The 21,446-nt window shown below is 49.2% G+C and overlaps 1 protein-coding gene across 4 annotated transcripts in view; it reads left to right on the top strand.

The window, feature by feature from the left end:
• ARHGEF28 (Rho guanine nucleotide exchange factor 28) overlaps positions 1–21,446 on the top strand; it is a 159,047-nt gene that overhangs the window by 100,274 nt on the left and 37,327 nt on the right. For all 4 annotated transcript variants that reach the window (XM_074570225.1, XM_074570227.1, XM_074570226.1 and 1 more), the window contains exons 14-17: positions 17,274–17,313; positions 18,121–18,244; positions 19,684–19,816; positions 20,195–20,250. In XM_074570225.1, the coding sequence (XP_074426326.1) occupies positions 17,274–17,313; positions 18,121–18,244; positions 19,684–19,816; positions 20,195–20,250 (353 nt within the window). The remainder of the gene's footprint in view (positions 1–17,273; positions 17,314–18,120; positions 18,245–19,683; positions 19,817–20,194; positions 20,251–21,446) is intronic.

Below are 21,446 nucleotides of genomic sequence, written 5' to 3'. Positions count from 1 at the left end.
TGCAGGGGTCGCAGTAGCCGCAGTGGTTGCTGCAGGGGTCGCAGTAGCCGCAGTGGTTGCTGCAGGGGTCGCAGTAGCCGCAGTGGCTGCTGCAGGGGTCGCAGTAGCCGCAGTGGCTGCTGCAGGGGTCACAGTAGCTGCAGTGGCTGGTGCAGGGGTTGCAGTAGCCGCAGTGTCTGTCGCAGGGGTTGCAGTAGCCGCAGTGGCTGCAGTTCTGATTTCTCTCTCTTTCCCCTGAGGGTGCTGCATAATTCTGAGCAGTGCCTGGTAGATACTGGTCAGGGACAGTGCGGTGGGTTGTGCCTCTCTGGAATAGCCACAGCATTTTCCCTTCAAATATTCTACCACTTTATCAGGGTCCTGTAATTGTTCTGGGGTGAAGTCCCAGACCATTGGAGGTGAGAAGTTCTCTAGGTACCTGCTCATGTTCTCCCACATGCCATGCCACCCCTGACTATCCAGCCTCAGGGCAGATCTCTGGGTGGTAGTTTTAAATAGCTGTTTAACCCTAAACAGGACTTGGAACACATTCAGGAGACATAACACTAGGAACATGCTGGTTTGAGTATCCCAAGGATATCCAAAATTCTCAAAAGCTGTCATACCTGACCCGAAGGAGAAAAGGGAGGCAAAAGAGCTGGGGAAAGTGTCCCCCCCTGTTTCCCCCACAGACTGGGTGTAATTATTAATAAATTCTGAGAGACGGTGCCCAAGGTACGGACAGGACAGCAATACCACATAAACACCTGTCATGGTTTAGCCTCAGACGGCAACAAAGAACCACGTGCCGCTCGCTCGCCGCTTCCTAATACAGGAAGAATCGTAAGAAAAGGCAAGACTCTTGGGTTGAGACAAAGGCAGTTTAACAGGACAGTAAAGGGAACAGGCAAACAACAACAACAACACGGATAGGGGAATATACAAACGCGATTACGGAACCGCCGCTCCCCGCCGCTCGCCGGCCGGACCGCACCCGGGACGCCCCAGCCCGCTTTTAAGCAGCAACTTCCTGCCCCCTCTCCCGGCAGCTCAGGGTGGGCGTGGCTCACATGGCATGGAATACCAGGAAGAATTAACCCTATCCCCACCGGAACCAGGGCATTATCCACCCCTTATTCCATACCATCTATGCCATGCCCAGCAGGTTCCAATGAATTGCCACCACTTTCCCCTGTTATATATATATATATATATATATATACACACACGCATATAATGCCCTTAGTTTATGGGCCATCCCTCCAAAGTGTCCGTTGAGTTCTTTTAATCCACGGCTTTGGGCTCCATCTGTTAGAACAGTCTCTCAGGGCAGGTGAGATGCTGGGTGGTGCTGGTCTGTTGCATGCTGTATTTTTCGGAGCTTGTGACTGGTGCACCTGGTGTGGCTCATGCATGCAGTCCGTGGGCTGAAGATGTAGATCTTGAGGAAACTGCTGGGCGCCAGCTGCTGAGATCAGTTCTTATCCCATCATCCCTGTGCCTTACTTGTAGTACAACTGATAGCAATTATAGCAATGAGGACATACAGTGACAGTGTTACTTAGCAATTAACAGCACACAATCTGATTCATTGGCTATTCTCGCCCAAAATCAGATCCCCATGAGGTACACATCGGACTTCCCCATCCTGCCGCATCACCCACCAAGTGCACCCAGGTCCTTGGGCAAAAGCAATCCCACGGATGGGTTTGCCTTTGCCTGAGGCAGGACTAACCCAGACTGTCTTCCCTAGCGTATTCTTCATGTGCACTACGGGGACTTTATCCCCTTCTACAGTACGTGGAAGTTTTGATTGGGCAGGGCCAGCCCGATTGTTAGATCCCCTGGTGTTAACTAGCCAGGTAGCTTTTGCTAAATGTGTATCCCAGTGTTTTAAAGTCCCACCACCCATTGCTCTCAGTGTAGTTTTTAACAGTCCATTGTATCGTTCTATCTTCCCAGAGGCTGGTGCGTGATAGGGGATGTGATAAACCCACTCGATACCATGCTCTTTGGCCCAGGTGTCTATGAGGCTGTTTCGGAAATGAGTCCCGTTGTCTGACTCAGTCCTCTCTGGGGTGCCACGTCGCCACAGGACTTGCTTTTCAAGGCCCAGGATAGTGTTCCGGGCAGTGGCATGGGGCACAGGGTATGTTTCCAGCCATCCAGTGGTTGCTTCCACCATTGTGAGCACATAGCGCTTGCCTTGACGGGTTTGTGGCAGTGTGATATAATCAATCTGCCAGGCCTCCCCATATTTGTGTTTCAGCCATCGTCCTCCATACCAAAGAGGCTTCAAACGCTTGGCTTGTTTGATCGCAGCGCATGTCTCACATTCATGGATGACCTGTGCAATAGTGTCCATGGTCAAGTCCACCCCTCGGTCACGAGCCCATCTATATGTCGCATCTCTCCCTTGATGGCCTGAGGAGTCATGGGCCCACTGAGCTATGAATAGTTCACCCTTATGTTGCCAGTCCAGATCCACCTGAGCCACTTCAATCCTAGCGGCCCGATCCACCTGCTGGTTGTTCTGATGTTCCTCCGTGGCCCGATTCTTCGGTACGTGGGCATCTACATGGTGTACTTTCACAACCAGATTCTCTATCCAGGCAGCAATATCTTTCCATAGTTCAGCAGCCCAGATGGGTTTGCCTCTGCGCTGCCAGTTGCCCTGCTTCCACTGCTGTAACCACCCCCACAGAGCATTTGCCACCATCCATGAGTCAGTGTAGAGATAAAGTACTGGGCATTTTTCTCGCTCAGCAATGTCAAAAGCCAGCTGAATAGCCTTCACCTCTGCAAACTGGCTCGATTCACCCTGTCCCTCACTGGCTTCTGCAACCCGTCGTGTAGGACTCCACACAGCAGCCTTCCACTTTCGATGCTTTCCCACAATCCAGCAGGACCCATCAGTGAACAGGGCGTATTTCTTCTCATTTTCTGGCAGTTTATTATATGGTGGGGCCTCTTCTGCACGCGTCACCTCCTCCTCTGGTGACATTCCGAAATCCTTGCCTTCTGGCCAGTCCATGATCACTTCCAGAATTCCTGGGCAACTGGGGTTTCCCATTCGAGTTCGCTGCGTGATCAGTGCAATCCACTTACTCCATGTAGCATCGGTTGCATGATGCGTGGTGGGGACCCTTTCTTTGAACATCCAACCCAGCACCGGCAGTCGAGGTGCTAAGAGGAGCTGTGCTTCTGTACCAACTACTTCCGAAGCAGCTCGAACCCCTTCATATGCTGCCAATATCTCTTTTTCTGTTGGAGCGTAGTGGGCTAAGGATCCTCTGTATCCCCGACTCCAAAACCCTAGGGGTCAACCTCGAGTCTCCCCTGGTGCTTTCTGCCAGAGGCTCCAGGTAGGGCCGTTCTCCCCGGCTGCGGTGTAGTGCACATTTTTAACATCTTGTTCTGCCCGGACTGGCCCCAGGGCCACTGCATGGACTATTTCCTGTTTGATTTGTTCAAAAGCTTGTCGTTGCTCAGGACACCATTTAAAGTCATTCTTCTTTCGGGTTACTTGATACAGAGGGCTTACAATTTGACTGTAGTCTGGGATATGCATCCTCCAAAACCCCACAATGCCTAAGAAAGCTTGTGTTTCCTTTTTACTAGTTGGTGGAGACATAGCTGCTATTTTGTTGATCACATCCATTGGAATCTGACGGCGTCCATCTTGCCATTTTATTCCTAAAAACTGGATCTCCTGTGCAGGTCCCTTGACCTTACTTTGTTTTATGGCAAAACCAACTTTCAGAAGGATTCGGACTATTTTACTCCCTTTCTCAAAAACTTCTTCTGCTGTGTTTCCCCATACAATGATGTCATCAATGTATTGCAGATGTTCTGCAGCTTCACCCTGTTCCAGTGCAGTCTGGATCAGTCCATGGCAAATGGTGGGGCTGTGTTTCCACCCCTGGGTCAGTAGATTCCAGGTGTATTGGATGCCCCTTCAAGTGAAAGCAAACTGTGGCCTGCACTCTGCTGCCAAAGGGACTGAGAAGAATGCATTCACTATATTAATCGTGGCATACCACTTGGCTGCCTTGGACTCCAGTTCGTACTGGAGTTCTAGCATGTCCGTCACGGCAGTGCTCAGCGGTGGCGTGACTTCATTCAGGCCATGATAGTCTACAGTTAGCCTCCACTCTCCATTAGATTTCCGCACTGGCCATATAGGGCTGTTAAAGGGTGAGCGAGTCTTGCTGATCACTCCTTGAACCTTTAGTTGATGAATCAGCTTATGGATGGGAATCAGAGAGTCTCGGTTAGTGTGATATCGCTGCCGATGCACTGTTGTGGTAGCAATCGGCACCTGTTGTTCTTCGACCCTCAACAACCCCACAACAGAGGAGTCCTCTTGAGAGACCAGGCAAGGTAGACAACTGTTTAACTGCCTCCATCTCCAAGGAATCTATGCCAAAGGCCCACCGGTACCCTTTTGGGTCCTTCAAATACCCTCTCCTGAGGTGATCTATACCAAGGATGCATGGAGCCTCTGGGCCAGTCACAATGGGATGCTTTTGCCACTTGTGCCCAGTTAGGCTCACTTCCGTCTCCAGTACAGTCAACTCTTGGGATCCCCCTGTTGCCCCAGAAATACAAATGGGTTCTGACCCTCTATAGCTTGATGGTATTAGGGTACACTGTGCACCCGTGTCCACTAGAGCCTTATACTCCTGTGTGTCAGATGTGCCAGGCCGTCGAATCCACACCATCCAATAAACCCGGTTGTCCCTTTCCTCCACCTGGCCGGAGGTAGGGCCCTTCTAGTACTGGTCATGGTATCCATTACTCACTTCTTGCATAAATGACTTGGAAGTTCCTTCAAGAGGATCAGAAGCAAGATCAGGCCTTCTGCTCAGTCTGGGGAACTGCCCACTGGAAACTGGAGCGGCACTTTTCCTGGAGGGATCCCCTTTTGTGGTTGTCCTTCCTTGCAACTCCTGTACCCGTGTCCGCAGGGTCGAAGTAGGTTGTCCATCCCACTTCCTCATGTCCTCTCCGTGGTCACGCAGGTAGAACCACAGGGTGCCTCGTGGTGTGTACCCTCTGTACTCTCTCTCTTGAGTGGGGACATGCCTACTTCTAATGGCTGAGACACTGGCCCGTGCAGGTGGGAAGTAGGATATATTCTCTTCAAGTTGCTGGACCTTCCGTGACAGTTTCTCCACAGCTGAGACAAAGGGGGAAGAGAGACTTTCTTCATATCACCGGAGCCGGCCAGGCACCTCATCCACCGTTGGTCCCTCTTCACCTTTCCATTCCATTACTGCCAGTGAGTTGGCATATGACGATGGTGCGCTCCGTACAAACTTCCGCCACATGGGCCTTGTGCATCGCACCTCATCAGGGTCTGTGGGTAAGTCTGCATTGTCCAAGTCATAATAAATCATCTCCCGCACGGCTAATTCTCTCAGGTACTGGATACCTCTTTCCATGGTAGTCCACTTGCTTGGTTGACATACAACATCCTCACTGAAGGGGTACCTCTCCCTCACGCCTGACAGGAGTCGTTTCCAGAGGCTGAGGGCTTGGGTCTTCTTCCCAATTGCCTTGTCAATGCCGCCTTCCCTAGACAGGGATCCCAGCTGCCTGGCCTCCCTACCCTCTAATTCCAGGCTACTGGCCCCGTTATCCCAGCACCAGAGCAGCCAGGTGACAATGTGCTCGCCTGAAAGTCGGCTCAAATCTTTTCGTGTATCCCGCAGCTCACTCAAGGATAGGGATCGAGTAATTACCTCTGGTTCTGCCTCTTCCTCCTGCTCTCGTGATGACCCTCGTTCATCATCATCTCGTGATGACCCTGGTTCATCATCATCTCTTACTAAGCGAACTGATTTCTTCGTGTACTTCTTCTTCTGTATGGGGGCAACTGATACCGGCACGGGTTGGTTCCCTGGTTCAGTGGCAGTGGCTGCCACAGGGGTCGCAGTAGCCGCAGTGGTTGCTGCAGGGGTCGCAGTAGCCGCAGTGGCTGCTGCAGGGGTCGCAGTAGCCGCAGTGGCTGCTGCAGGGGTCACAGTAGCTGCAGTGGCTGGTGCAGGGGTTGCAGTAGCCGCAGTGTCTGTCGCAGGGGTTGCAGTAGCCGCAGTGGCTGCAGTTCTGATTTCTCTCTCTTTCCCCTGAGGGTGCTGCATAATTCTGAGCAGTGCCTGGTAGATACTGGTCAGGGACAGTGCGGTGGGTTGTGCCTCTCTGGAATAGCCACAGCATTTTCCCTTCAAATATTCTACCACTTTATCAGGGTCCTGTAATTGTTCTGGGGTGAAGTACCAGACCATTGGAGGTGAGTAGTTCTCTAGGTACCTGCTCATGTTCTCCCACATGCCATGCCACCCCTGACTATCCAGCCTCGGAGCAGATCTCCGGGTGGCAGTCTTAAATAGCTGTTTAACCTTAAACAGGACATGGAACACATTCAGCAGACATAACAATAGGACCAGGCTGGTTTGAGTATGCCAAGGATATTCAAAATTCTCAAAAGCTGTCATACCTGACCCGAAGGAGAAAAGGGAGGCAAAAGAGCTGGGGAAAGTGTCCCCCCCGTTTCCCCCACAGACTGGGTGTAATTATTAATAAATTCTGAGAGACGATGCCCAAGGTACGGACAGGACAGCAATACCACATAAAAGCCCCAAAGTAACTGTCTAACAAGTGATGTTATCATCTCATAAGCCGATATTGCACAGGACAACAAAATGATAATCCTCATCCCTCTCCCAGAAGTAACAAAAGTCATCGGAAGGAGTACATAGGCCATATAGGAATTCACATAACACAGCCATGAGAACAAACCAAGCAACATGGTGACCAGTGACTATTTGCCTAATACAATAAATGCATACAACACATTCGTTTTTTCAAGTTCTAGTTGAATTCTGTTGTTATCTCAACCCTTTGAGCCCCACGTTGGGCGCCAAAAAGGACTGTCGTGGTTTAGCGTCAGACGGCAACAAAGAACCACGTGCCGCTCGCTCGGGCCTTCCCGATACAGGAAGAATCATAAGAAAAAGGCAAGACTCAGGTTGAGACAAAGGCAGTTTAACAGAACAACAAAGGGAACAAGCAAACAACAACAATAACACGGATAGAGGCATATACGAACACGATTATGGGACCGCCGCTCCCTGCCGCTCACCTACCCAACCCAGGACGCCCCAGCCCGCTCCAAGCAGCGACTTCCTGCCCCCTCCCCCGGCAGCTCAGGGTGGGCATGGCTCACATGGCATGGAATACCAGGAAAAATTAACCCTATCACCGCCGGAACCAGGACAATCAGAAGCAAGATCAGGCCTTCTGCTCTGTCTGGGGAGCTGCTCACTGGAAACTGGAGCGGCACTTTTCCTGGAGGGATCCCCTTTTGTGGTTGTCCTTCCTTGCAACTCCTGTACCCGTGTCCGCAGGGTCGAAGTAGGTTGTCCATCCCACTTCCTTATGTCCTCTCTGTGGTCATGCAGGTAGAACCACAGGGTGCCTCGTGGTGTGTACCCTCTGTACTCTCTCTCTTGAGTGGGGACATGCCTACTTCTAATGGCTGAAATGCTGGCCCGTGCAGGTGGGGAGTAGGATATATTCTCTTCAAGTTGCTGGACCTTCCGTGACAGTTTCTCCACCGCTGAGATAAGCGGGGGAAGAGAGACTTTCTTCATATCACCGGAGCCGGCCAGGCACCTCATCCACCGTTGGTCCCTCTTCACCTTTCCATTCCATTACTGCCAGTGAGTTGGCATATGACGATGGTGCGCTCCGTACAAACTTCCGCCACATGGGCCTTGTGCATCGCACCTCATCAGGGTCTGTGGGTAAGTCTGCATTGTCCAAGTCATAATAAATCATCTCCCGCACGGCTAATTCTCTCAGGTACTGGATACCTCTTTCCATGGTAGTCCACTTGCTTGGTTGACATACAACATCCTCACTGAAGGGGTACCTCTCCCTCACGCCTGACAGGAGTCGTTTCCAGCGGCTGAGGGCTTGGGTCTTCTTCCCAATTGCCTTGTCAATGCCGCCTTCCCTAGACAGGGATCCCAGCTGCCTGGCCTCCCTACCCTCTAATTCCAGGCTACTGGCCCCGTTATCCCAGCACCGGAGCAGCCAGGTGACAATGTGCTCGCCTGAAAGTCGGCTCAAATCATTTCGTGTATCCCGCAGGTCACTCAAGGTTAGGGATCGAGTAATTACCTCTGGTTCTGCCTCTTCCTCCTGCTCTCGTGATGACCCTGGTTCATCATCATCTCTTACTAAGCGAACTGATTTCTTCGTGTACTTCTTCTTCTGTGTGAGGGCAACTGATACTGGCACGGATTGGTTCCCTGGTTCAGTGGCAGTGGCTGCCACAGGGGTTGCAGTAGCCTCAGTGGCTGCCGCAGGGGTTGCAGTAGCCTCAGTGGCTGCCGCTGGGGTTGCAGTAGCCGCAGTGGCTGCCGCAGGGGTTGCAGTAGCCGCAGTGGCTGGTGCAGGGGTTGCAGTAGCCGCAGTGTCCGTCGCAGGGGTTGCAGCAGCCACAGTGGCTGCTGGTCTGGTCTCCACCTCTTCCCCCTGAGGGTGCTGCATAATTCTGAGCAGTGCCTGGTAGATACTGGTCAGGGACAGTGCGGTGGGTTGTGCCTCTCTGGAATAGCCACAGCATTTTCCCTTCAAATATTCTACCACTTTATCAGGGTCCTGTAATTGTTCCGGGGTGAAGTCCCAGACCATTGGAGGTGAGTAGTTCTCTAGGTACCTGCCCATGCTCTCCCACATGCCATGCCACCCCTGACTATCCAGCCTCGGAGCAGATCTCCGGGTGGCAGTCTTAAATAGCTGTTTAACCCTAAACAGGACATGGAACACATTCAGCAGACATAACAATAGGACCAGGCTGGTTTGAGTATCCCAAGGATATTCAAAATTCTCAAAAGCTGCCATACCTGACCCGAAGGAGAAAAGGGAGGCAAAAGAGCTGGGGAAAGTGTCCCCCCATGTTTCCCCCACAGACTGGGTGTAATTATTAATAAATTCTGAGAGACGATGCCCAAGGTACGGACAGGACAGCAACACCACATAAAAGCCCCAAAGTAACTGTCTAACAAGTGATGTTATCATATCATAAGCCGGTATTGCACAGGACAGCAAAATGATAATCCTCATCCCTCTCCCAGAAGTAACAAAAGTCATCGGAAGGAGTACATAGGCCATATAGGAATTCACATAACACAGCCATGAGAACAAACCAAGCAACATGGTGACCAGTGACTATTTGCCTAATACAATAAATGCATACAACACATTCGTTTTTTCAAGTTCTAGTTGAATTCTGTTGTTATCTCAACCCTTTGAGCCCCACGTTGGGCGCCAAAAAGGACTGTCGTGGTTTAGCGTCAGACGGCAACAAAGAACCACGTGCCGCTCGCTCGGGCCTTCCCGATACAGGAAGAATCATACGAAAAAGGCAAGACTCAGGTTGAGACAAAGGCAGTTTAACAGAACAACAAAGGGAACAAGCAAACAACAATAACACGGATAGAGGCATATACGAACACGATTATGGGACCGCCGCTCCCTGCCGCTCACCTACCCAACCCAGGACGCCCCAGCCCGCTCCAAGCGGCGACTTCCTGCCCCCTCCCCCGGCAGCTCAGGGTGGGCATGGCTCACATGGCATGGAATACCAGGAAAAATTAACCCTATCCCCGCTGGAACCAGGACAATCAGAAGCAAGATCAGGCCTTCTGCTCTGTCTGGGGAGCTGCTCACTGGAAACTGGAGCGGCACTTTTCCTGGAGGGATCCCCTTTTGTGGTTGTCCTTCCTTGCAACTCCTGTACCCGTGTCCGCAGGGTCGAAGTAGGTTGTCCATCCCACTTCCTTATGTCCTCTCTGTGGTCATGCAGGTAGAACCACAGGGTGCCTCGTGGTGTGTACCCTCTGTACTCTCTCTCTTGAGTGGGGACATGCCTACTTCTAATGGCTGAAATGCTGGCCCGTGCAGGTGGGGAGTAGGATATATTCTCTTCAAGTTGCTGGACCTTCCGTGACAGTTTCTCCACCGCTGAGATAAGCGGGGGAAGAGAGACTTTCTTCATATCACCGGAGCCGGCCAGGCACCTCATCCACCGTTGGTCCCTCTTCACCTTTCCATTCCATTACTGCCAGGGAGTTGGCGTATGACGATGGTGCGCTCCGTACAAACTTCCGCCACATGGGCCTTGTGCATTGCACCTCATCAGGGTCTGTGGGAAACTGTGCATTGTCCAAGTCATAATAAATCATCTCCCGCACAACTAATTCTCTCAGGTACTGGATACCTCTTTCCATGGTAGTCCACTTGCTTGGTTGACATACAACATCCTCACTGAAGGGGTACCTCTCCCTCACGCCTGACAGGAGTCGTTTCCAGCGGCTGAGGGCTTGGGTCTTCTTCCCAATTGCCTTGTCAATGCCACCTTCCCTAGACAGGGATCCCAGCTGCCTGGCCTCCCTACCCTCTAATTCCAGGCTACTGGCCCCGTTATCCCAGCACCGGAGCAGCCAGGTGACAATGTGCTCGTCTGAAAGTCGGCTCAAATCATTTCGTGTATCCCGCAGGTCACTCAAGGTTAGGGATCGAGTAATTACCTCTGGTTCTGCCTCTTCCTCCTGCTCTCGTGATGACCCTGGTTCATCATCATCTCTTACTAAGCGAACTGATTTCTTCGTGTACTTCTTCTTCTGTGTGGGGGCAACTGATACTGGCACGGGTTGGTTCCCTGGTTCAGTGGCAGTGGCTGCCACAGGGGTTGCAGTAGCCTCAGTGGCTGCCGCAGGGGTTGCAGTAGCCTCAGTGGCTGCCGCTGGGGTTGCAGTAGCCGCAGTGGCTGCCGCAGGGGTTGCAGTAGCCGCAGTGGCTGGTGCAGGGGTTGCAGTAGCCGCAGTGTCCGTCGCAGGGGTTGCAGCAGCCACAGTGGCTGCTGGTCTGGTCTCCACCTCTTCCCCCTGAGGGTGCTGCATAATTCTGAGCAGTGCCTGGTAGATACTGGTCAGGGACAGTGCGGTGGGTTGTGCCTCTCTGGAATAGCCACAGCATTTTCCCTTCAAATATTCTACCACTTTATCAGGGTCCTGTAATTGTTCCGGGGTGAAGTCCCAGACCATTGGAGGTGAGAAGTTCTCTAGGTACCTGCCCATGCTCTCCCACATGCCATGCCACCCCTGACTATCCAGCCTCGGAGCAGATCTCCGGGTGGCAGTCTTAAATAGCTGTTTAACCTTAAACAGGACATGGAACACATTCAGCAGACATAACAATAGGACCAGGCTGGTTTGAGTATCCCAAGGATATTCAAAATTCTCAAAAGCTGCCATACCTGACCCGAAGGAGAAAAGGGAGGCAAAAGAGCTGGGGAAGGTGTCCCCCCCTGTTTCCCCCACAGACTGGGTGTAATTATTAATAAATTCTGAGAGACGATGCCCAAGGTACGGACAGGACAGCAACACCACATAAAAGCCCCAAAGTAACTGTCTAACAAGTGATGTTATCATATCATAAGCCGGTATTGCACAGGACAGCAAAATGATAATCCTCATCCCTCTCCCAGAAGTAACAAAAGTCATCGGAAGGAGTACATAGGCCATATAGGAATTCACATAACACAGCCATGAGAACAAACCAAGCAACATGGTGACCAGTGACTATTTGCCTAATACAATAAATGCATACAACACATTCGTTTTTTCAAGTTCTAGTTGAATTCTGTTGTTATCTCAACCCTTTGAGCCCCACGTTGGGCGCCAAAAAGGACTGTCGTGGTTTAGCGTCAGACGGCAACAAAGAACCACGTGCCGCTCGCTCGGGCCTTCCCGATACAGGAAGAATCATAAGAAAAAGGCAAGACTCAGGTTGAGACAAAGGCAGTTTAACAGAACAACAAAGGGAACAAGCAAACAACAATAACACGGATAGAGGCATATACGAACACGATTATGGGACCGCCGCTCCCTGCCGCTCACCTACCCAACCCAGGACGCCCCAGCCCGCTCCAAGCGGCGACTTCCTGCCCCCTCCCCTGGCAGCTCAGGGTGGGCATGGCTCACATGGCATGGAATACCAGGAAAAATTAACCCTATCCCCGCTGGAACCAGGACAATCAGAAGCAAGATCAGGCCTTCTGCTCTGTCTGGGGAGCTGCTCACTGGAAACTGGAGCGGCACTTTTCCTGGAGGGATCCCCTTTTGTGGTTGTCCTTCCTTGCAACTCCTGTACCCGTGTCCGCAGGGTCGAAGTAGGTTGTCCATCCCACTTCCTTATGTCCTCTCTGTGGTCATGCAGGTAGAACCACAGGGTGCCTCGTGGTGTGTACCCTCTGTACTCTCTCTCTTGAGTGGGGACATGCCTACTTCTAATGGCTGAAATGCTGGCCCGTGCAGGTGGGGAGTAGGATATATTCTCTTCAAGTTGCTGGACCTTCCGTGACAGTTTCTCCACCGCTGAGATAAGCGGGGGAAGAGAGACTTTCTTCATATCACCGGAGCCGGCCAGGCACCTCATCCACCGTTGGTCCCTCTTCACCTTTCCATTCCATTACTGCCAGGGAGTTGGCGTATGACGATGGTGCGCTCCGTACAAACTTCTGCCACGTGGGCCTTGTGCATTGCACCTCATCAGGGTCTGTGGGAAACTGTGCATTGTCCAAGTCATAATAAATCATCTCCCGCACAACTAATTCTCTCAGGTACTGGATGGCTCTTTCCATGGTAGTCCACTTGCTTGGTTGACATACAACATCCTCACTGAAGGGGTACCTCTCCCTCACGCCTGACAGGAGTCGTTTCCAGCAGCTGAGGGCTTGGGTCTTCTTCCCAATTGCCTTGTCAATGCCGCCTTCCCTAGACAGGGATCCCAGCTGCCTGGCCTCCCTACCCTCTAATTCCAGGCTACTGGCCCCATTATCCCAGCACCGGAGCAGCCAGGTGACAATGTGCTCGCCTGAAAGTCGGCTCAAATCATTTCGTGTATCCCGCAGGTCACTCAAGGTTAGGGATCGAGTAATTACCTCTGGTTCTGCCTCTTCCTCCTGCTCTCGTGATGACCCTCGTTCATCATCATCTCTTACTAAGCGAACTGATTTCTTCGTGTACTTCTTCTTCTGTGTGGGGGCAACTGATACCGGCACGGGTTGGTTCCCTGGTTCAGTGGCAGTGGCTGCCACAGGGGTTGCAGTAGTCGCAGTGGTTGCTGCAGGGGTCGCAGTAGCCGCAGTGGTTGCTGCAGGGGTCGCAGTAGCTGCAGTGGCTGCCGCAGGGGTTGCAGTAGCCGCAGTGGCTGGTGCAGGGGTTGCAGTAGCCGCAGTGTCTGTCGCAGGGGTTGCAGTAGCCGCAGTGGCTGCAGTTCTGATTTCTCTCTCTTTCCCCTGAGGGTGCTGCATAATTCTGAGCAGTGCCTGGTAGATACTGGTCAGGGACAGTGCGGTGGGTTGTGCCTCTCTGGAATAGCCACAGCATTTTCCCTTCAAATATTCTACCACTTTATCAGGGTCCTGTAATTGTTCTGGGGTGAAGTCCCAGACCATTGGAGGTGAGAAGTTCTCTAGGTACCTGCTCATGTTCTCTCACATGCCATGCCACCCCTGACTATCCAGCCTCAGGGCAGATCTCTGGGTGGTAGTTTTAAATAGCTGTTTAACCCTAAACAGGACTTGGAACACATTCAGCAGACATAACACTAGGAACATGCTGGTTTGAGTATCCCAAGGATATCCAAAATTCTCAAAAGCTGTCATACCTGACCCGAAGGAGAAAAGGGAGGCAAAAGAGCTGGGGAAAGTGTCCCCCCCTGTTTCCCCCACAGACTGGGTGTAATTATTAATAAATTCTGAGAGACGATGCCCAAGGTACGGACAGGACAGCAATACCACATAAAAGCCCCAAAGTAACTGTCTAACAAGTGATGTTATCATATCATAAGCCGGTGTTGCACAGGACAGCAAAATGATAATCCTCATCCCTCTCCCAGAAGTAACAAAAATCATCGCAGTAAGTACATAAGCCATATAGGAATTCACATAACACAGCCATGAGAACAAACCAAGCAACATGGTGACCAGTGACTATTTGCCTAATACAATAAATGCATACAACAAATTTGTTTTTTTTCAAGCTCTAGTTGGGTTCTGTTGTTATCTCAACCCTTTGAGCCCCATGTTGGGTGCCAAAAAGGAGTGTCGTGGTTTGGCCTCAGATGGCAACAAAGAACCACATGCTGTTCGCTCGGGCCTTCTCAATTCGGGAAGAATCGGAAGAAAAAAAGGCAAGACTCTTGGGTTGAGACAAAGGCAGTTTAACAGAACAGCAAAGGGAACAAGAAAACAACAACAATCACACGGACAGAGGAATATACAAACACAATTACGGAACTGCTGCTCCCCTCTGCTCCCCGACAGGACCTGGGATGCCCCAGCCTGCTCCAAGCTGCGACTACCTGTCCCCTCCCCCAGCAGCTCAGGGCAGGCATGGCTCACATGGCATGGAATACCAGGGGAAATTAACCCTATCCCCACTGGAACCAGGACACCATGTTACCCTGCCCAGCAGGTCCCTCAAGAGGCCAAAGTCTGCTCTCTTGAAATCCGGGGTAGTGAGCTTGCTGCGTGCTCTCCTCACTGCCTGAAAGATCTTGAATTCTACCATTTCATGGTCACTGCAGCCGATGCTACCCTTGAGCTTGACACTCACCACCAGCCCCTCCCTGTTGGTAAGGACAAGGTCCAGGATAGTTCCTCTCCTTGTTGGCTCCTCTACCATTTGAAGAAGAAAGTTGTTATTGACGCATTCCAAGAACTTCCTGGATTTCTTGTGCCCTGCTGTGTTGTCCTTCCAACACATATTGGGGTTGTTGAAGTCCCCCATGATGACCAGGGTCTGTGAACGCCATGCTGCTCCTATCTGTCTATGGAGGGCCTCATCCGCTCTGTTGTCCTGGTCAGGTGGCCTGTAGCACACCCCTACCGTAATGTCCCCTGCCCCTGTGTTCCCTTTAATCTTGACCCATAAGCTCTCTGTTGGGTCTTCATCCATCCCCAGGTGGAGCTCCATGGACTCCAGCTGTTCATTGACATAGAGGGAACACCCCCTCCTCATCTTCCCAGCCTGTCCTCCCTGAAGAGTCGGTATCCGTCCATTCCAATGCTCCAATCATAAGAACCATCCCACCATGTCTCTGTGATGCCAATAAGATCGTAGTCCTGGAGGCATGCGCACATCTCCAACTCTTCTTGCTTATTTCCCATGCTGCATGCATTTGTGTAAAGGCATTTCAGCTGGGCGTCCAATGAAGCTGTCTCACTGGCTGGAGCGTTTGCTTTTCCTTCATGCTGCTCTTCAGGTGGTCTTCCTCTGGGGTGTTTTATCTGTGACTCCCCAGTTCCTATCTCCTCAGGAGCCCCTGGCTCGTCCCCATAAGACTTCGAGTGTGCTGCAGCGTACCCAGTGTGCTGCAGCGTACCCTGTCCATTGCCATACTTCCAGCATATCTCTCCCTGAAGTATACCTTTAGCTTTCCACTAGTCCTAAGCAAGAGGCAGGACATATGAGTTACTGTGAACCAGACGGGATGGACACCCAGAGAAGTTGGGGATGCCCCACCATTGGAAATGTTCCAGGTCAGGTTGGATGGGGCTTTGAGCAACCTGATCTAATGAAAGATGTCCCTGCACATGGCGGGGGGGTTGGACTAGGTGATATAGATGATCCAGGGGGGTTGGACAAGAGGAAATGTCCTCAAGTTGCGCCAGGGGAAGTTTAGATTGGATATTAGGAAAAAATGCTTCACAGAAAGGGTTATCAACCATTGGAACAGGCTGCCCAGGGAAGTGGTTGAATCACCATCCCTGGAGCTATTTAAACAACGGGTAGATGTGGTGCTGAGGGACATGGTTTAGTGGTGAATTTGGCAGTGTTGGGTTAATGGTTAGATTCGATGATCTTAAAGGTCCCTTCCAACCTAGATGATTCTATGTCTCTATGATCTGTGAAGGTCCCTTCCAATCCAGACCATTCTGTGATTCTTAGACACTGGATGTAAAAACACACAGAAGTTGTGGATGCGTTATGGTTAGCTTTGAAACCAGTTAACATAATACAAAAGCTGTAGGGAAGGTGAGATGGAGAAAGCTGATGGGCAGACATGCAGTAACTTCAGACAGAAGGTATTACCAGGCTGTAACAGTAAAGGATTTGTCCCTGCTCTGTAGATAGTGTGCTCACGAACAGTGGTCGATCCCTCCTTCAGGCTCTTTCACTCTCTAAGTCAGTGTCTCTGCACCACCCTTGTAGTAAGTACCTCAATGCCAACCCCACGGCGCTGTTCTGCATGAGGCTGTCTTCATCTGCCATGGGTACATGGCCTTCGTTTCTTCCAAAAGCATCCCACAGCATAGGCTGTGCCTGGCAACTAACTAAAATGCTCTTTTAGTCTTACTGCTTCCTTTGGTAAATATTCCAGGTCTCGCTAACCTGAAGTCTACGTTTGTCTGAAGACAAGCTGATTCAGCGAAGCGTGTTTAAGTTTGTATCTAACTTTAAAGAAAGCATAGTCTGATGCTTTGACTTAGGCAGATGTTTAAGTATCTTTCTGAATCGTACCTGTAGTTGCTTTGCAAAAAATGTCTGCAAAACAGAATGGCTTCTAATATGGAAATGGTAGAGTGATCTCTTAGAATTTTTTTTTTCCTTCCAGAACAACCCAGCTGAATTATTTCTCTTTTATTTTGCTTTTTGGAGAGTTTGTTGGAAAGTGTTTCCTTGAGTCCTCTCTACTGTTTCTGGGATGTAAACTTGTAACCCATTACACATTTTGTGCAGTACACAGGCTAGTAATATTCCTCTTTATGTAGAGGGATTTGAAATTTTTTAGTACTATAGATAAAGCTGCATAAGACAGATAATTGCAAATATTAGAAGACTGCCATTAAGATATTTTACAACAAAATATGTAAAGACCAAAACGAAGTGTGAAACATTCAAGTCTGGGTTGTTAAGAAAAACAAAAGAAATATTTTTTGTTATTCTTAAGAACAGACTGTTTGCAGAGACTGGCATTCATTGATATCCATCTCAGTTCCGGCAGATTCTGTCAACTAAACAAAGCTTAGTAGGCAGCGGTCTCACCCTAGGAAAAGCTGCTTCTAATATATATATATGTTTTTGCTTTCCTAATTTTCAAATGACATTGCAAGCCCTTAATGACAAGGTTATGGCCTGGTGGAGGTGGCATGTTTCAAGTAAACCTGACAGCCTTGCAATCTGAGTGACCCATAACTGTTTGTCTTGCAGAGCAAGCGTACAGCCTGACCGAGGAGTCCTGTGAGAAAAGGTACGGCAACACATGGCGGGAGCAGGTCTGTGCACGAATGCCATCTAGGGAGCAGAGCCGGGAAGAGGCCTTGGCACCCCTCGCAGACGGGTTTTGGGGCAGCGATTTAGGGCAGCGGTCCCTGCCCAGGGGATCCATCAGCCCACGCTTAAACCCTGTGCGGAGCTCAGCCCGGCTCTCCCTGTCCTGTTCTCACCACGCACCTCCTGCATGTCCCACTGCATAGTGGGGATGTGCCGCTACTCCCTATAGGAGCTCCTGTCCACTGTCAGAACACCCAAACCACTGTAATAAAAGCAAGCTTTTGATACCAACTATGATCTTGTAACCAAACAAGCTTGTAACACATTCAGAGCACTCCACAGGCTAACGTTACTCCTTATAAAGAGGGGCTGCACTCTTTTTAATAATGCCAGCTAAACCCACAATAAAACCTGTAATTGTAAACATTAGGTGAAACAAGCACCATCCAGATTATGCTCTGTTTTAAGGAACTGTTTAAGGGGTAACGGTTTCAAGCTGAAAGAAAGGAGATTTAGATTAGACATTAGGAAGAAATTCTTTACTGTGAGGGTGGTGAGGCACTGGCACAGGTTGCCCAGAGAAGCTGTGGATGCCCCATCCCTGGAAGTGTTCAAGGCCAGGCTGGATGGGGCTTTGAGCAGCCTGGTCTAGTGGGAGGTGTCCCTGCCCATGGCAGCAGGGTTGGTACTAGATGATCTGTAAGGTCGCTTCCAGCCCAAACCGTTCTATGATTCTGTAACTGTTCCCAGTGGAATGAGGTTTTTCCTCTCGTCTCTGTTTTAGGATTGAGAAGGAACTCGGGAAAACATATATTATAGCCTCAGCAAATGAATCTGAAAAATGCAAAGTGGGTCGGACTTTCAGCTTTCTGATGAACAGAATGACCAGCACACGGAATAAATGCAAGGTAATTTGGGATTTATTTCTATATTTGATGGTTGGACTAGACCTAGACAATTCTATGATGTTATTATGTATAATTATGTCACTGTAATTAAATGAATTATAGATGAGAATCTAAATTTTTATGTAAAGAGAAGTTGTTTATTACAAAACCACATAAGTAATAGGAAGAAACTTTTGTCTTTATTTTTTACTTTTAAAACATATTCAGGATACTCTGAAATGACCTTCATATTAAAAAACAGTTTTCCTTTTAAACAACAGCTATAGCTGAACATTATCAAGTATTTCCCTTGCAGTTTTTTTTGATGTTATTAATAATCTCATTTAACAGTTTAGCTAAGGTTTAAATATATAAATTGCCTTTAAGAAATAATTTTCTTTGCTAAATAAAATTAAGAGGTATGGGTCTGTTCTTGCAATTATTCTCAGTAAGTAATTGAGTCTGTAACTTCTATGTTGGCACATAACCTGTTGAATTTGCCTTATTTGAAGCTGATGGGACTTCTTGCATGAGTAATCACTGCTTACTGTTAAAGAGTTGCAGACTCAACGCCTGCACAGTCAAACTTACATACTGTGGAATGTAGATTAGAACATTTGTGGTTTAATTTTGAGGCATCTGAAATTTAGATTAATGGCGTCAATTAGCAGCTTGAGAGATGGATTTGGCCTACAGGATCTTTCCCGCTGGCCTTTTGGCAGTTTTGCAGGCTTGCTAGTATGCCCTCCTGTGCCCTAGGATATCCTAACATGCATGGATGTGAAGTTGGTTGGCTGAGGGGATATCTTCAAGAGCGGCAGAACTGGCTGCGAACGTGTATGTCTGGTGTAGCAGCCATACATTACCCTGTGTCTGTACGGTCTTCTAAAGAATAACTACCAGGGCTGCTCAGAGAAATGTATACTCACACCAACAGGACTACAGTAAAAATAGGCAGAGTTTATTAAATTCATTAACACTCATTAAAAATGGGTTATTTCTAATGTCCTTTAAAATCTAAAGACAAGTTGTCTAAATTTATGTAACTGAAGCTTTAACTGCAGAGGCACGAGTTTGCATGTATGCCTCAGAGAGGTGTAGGCATTGATATTTGTTTGTGCGTGCAGCGAGTCAATAACACTTCCTAAATTTTATTTTCTGGTCCTCCCCTTTTTGCACCTTTATAAATGAGCTTCTACCAGTCTTCCTTGATAGTGCTTCCTGGCTTAGCTGCCAGGGAAAGCCATGCCTGTGTCATTTTAGGATTTCAACAATGTTGGATGTAATAATACAGTATACTGTTACAAGTCTTCTGGGACAGGGAATAAATGTTTTAGAATAATTTGCTCTTAAAAGAGAATGTTTTAGTGTTTTTAAGATTGAATCGCTTTATCTTCTTTTCTAATGTCCTTTTTTTTTCTTTTTTTTTTTTCCGCCTGCCTCTGCTGTTGGGGATGCAGACAAAAAGTAAAGATACCAAAGATAAAGAGAAACTGATCAGGCACAATTTTACAAATGGGACCTTCTCAGGAGTTATCCCATGCATGGCTTGTGAAAAGGCCCTCCTAGCAAAGGAATCACTGCAGTGCTCGCGTAAGTAGTTGCTGGCTTTCGCATGTGAACTTACAGTGCTCTAAATCCTCCTTTGAGATCCCAGTTCAGTGTGTTGTTTCAAAGAGAGACCTCACCTCGGTTTGGATGTACCTCCTTTATCTAACGAGCTGAGGTTGGCAAGGGAGAGGGAGGAAGGACGGCAGGTGACAGATTCAGGAGGGACCACAGCCATCTCCTAGCCCCAGCACGTTAGGCAAATACTTCTTCCTAGCCAGGGGCTGTAACATCAGAGCATCTTCAGAGCTACTTTAGCAAGTGGGCCTGGAGGAGGGAAGAAGGTGAAGCTTCAGAGTAACATTTTCTGCCATCTGGGGACCCTGTTCAGTGCCAGGCTTTGAAACGTGCCTTCTCTTTCAGATTGCAGTGTGATTGTGCATAAGAACTGCAAGGAGTCTGCTCCTGTGTGCACTAAGGTAACCTCCTATACCGCACCGCTCATACTGAAGAATATCTGTTTTCCTAGGGGTCTGGAAACACCCTGAAGTAAAAAAGAAAGTACACGCGCGCTGCCCAGACCCAGTGTCTGTATGCAGAGGTCTGCAAGGGTGTCAAAATGTCTGATGTGAGCAACAGAACAAGCACTGTGCTTGAACAACAATTTTTAGAAGAGGGGCAAAAATGAGTTTAAAGAGGTATTTATTTTTTTGAAGAGTTGCAAGCTCAAATTGTGAAATGGTGTGCCTGGAGGCATGCAAAAGGGATTAAAAAGAAGGGCTCCTCAAAGCCACAGATACCCCCTTGTATAAAAGGGGGGATCCCGTATGTTTCGAATAATGGAAAGTAGAGATGGAAGGGACTTTGGGAGGTGACCTAGTCCCTCTCCTCACCCTCACACAAACTGACTTCTAGGTAACAATTTGGACAGTCCCTCCCGGTGTTCAGCTGCCATTGCAGACAGGGTGAAATCAGTGCTAGAGTTGATGGAGGTGGATACTGCTGCCTTCTAAGTACCAATATGCACATGGTGAGGTTATCACAACAAAGACGACATTTTCAAAACCAGCTGTGTAAGGATTCTGCCCTCATGGAATAAAGTTGGACTTGCAGAGAAGTATGCTGCGGTGATACAAGTCATTTTTCAAGTAGTGGAGCATATCTTTCTGGTGTAGCTGGGTTTTGCATCATGGTGGCTTGGAGGAAGAACATGTTTCCATACAGACTTTTCAGTGTAAACAGGTCTTAAACCGGACATAAATCAGGTATTTTTATTCATTTCTGTTATAGCTGTCACGTCATAACTTTGCACAAATTTCTGGGCAACTTTAGGGCATTAGGACAGCTGAACCAGCAGTTTTAATTACTGAGGCTGGTGGGTTATTTGTCAAAAGGAGACAAGAGCCTCTACCACCCCTGACTCATCTCAACAAGAATGAGGTGCAGAAAATGTTCACTGACCCACCTCAAATGAAATGCACACCTAAGCACAGCAGGCGTTTGCTACAGGTTTTGTAAAAGTCTGCTTTGGAAGATGGGTCAATTCTGCCTCTGATACCCAGGCTTCCTCAGGTAGCACCCTGCCACAAATGCTTTGAGCTTTTTTGAATATAAAGCCCTGACTGTGAACTCCTTTTCTTGCAGCCTTCTCAGGCAATATCCTTATAGAGAAAGT

Source organism: Larus michahellis, chromosome Z, assembly GCF_964199755.1.
Source record: "Larus michahellis chromosome Z, bLarMic1.1, whole genome shotgun sequence".
Classification (NCBI taxonomy): Eukaryota; Metazoa; Chordata; class Aves; order Charadriiformes; family Laridae; genus Larus; species Larus michahellis.
Note: the sequence above shows the minus strand (reverse complement) of the source record. Positions and strands in the feature narration are given on the sequence as shown.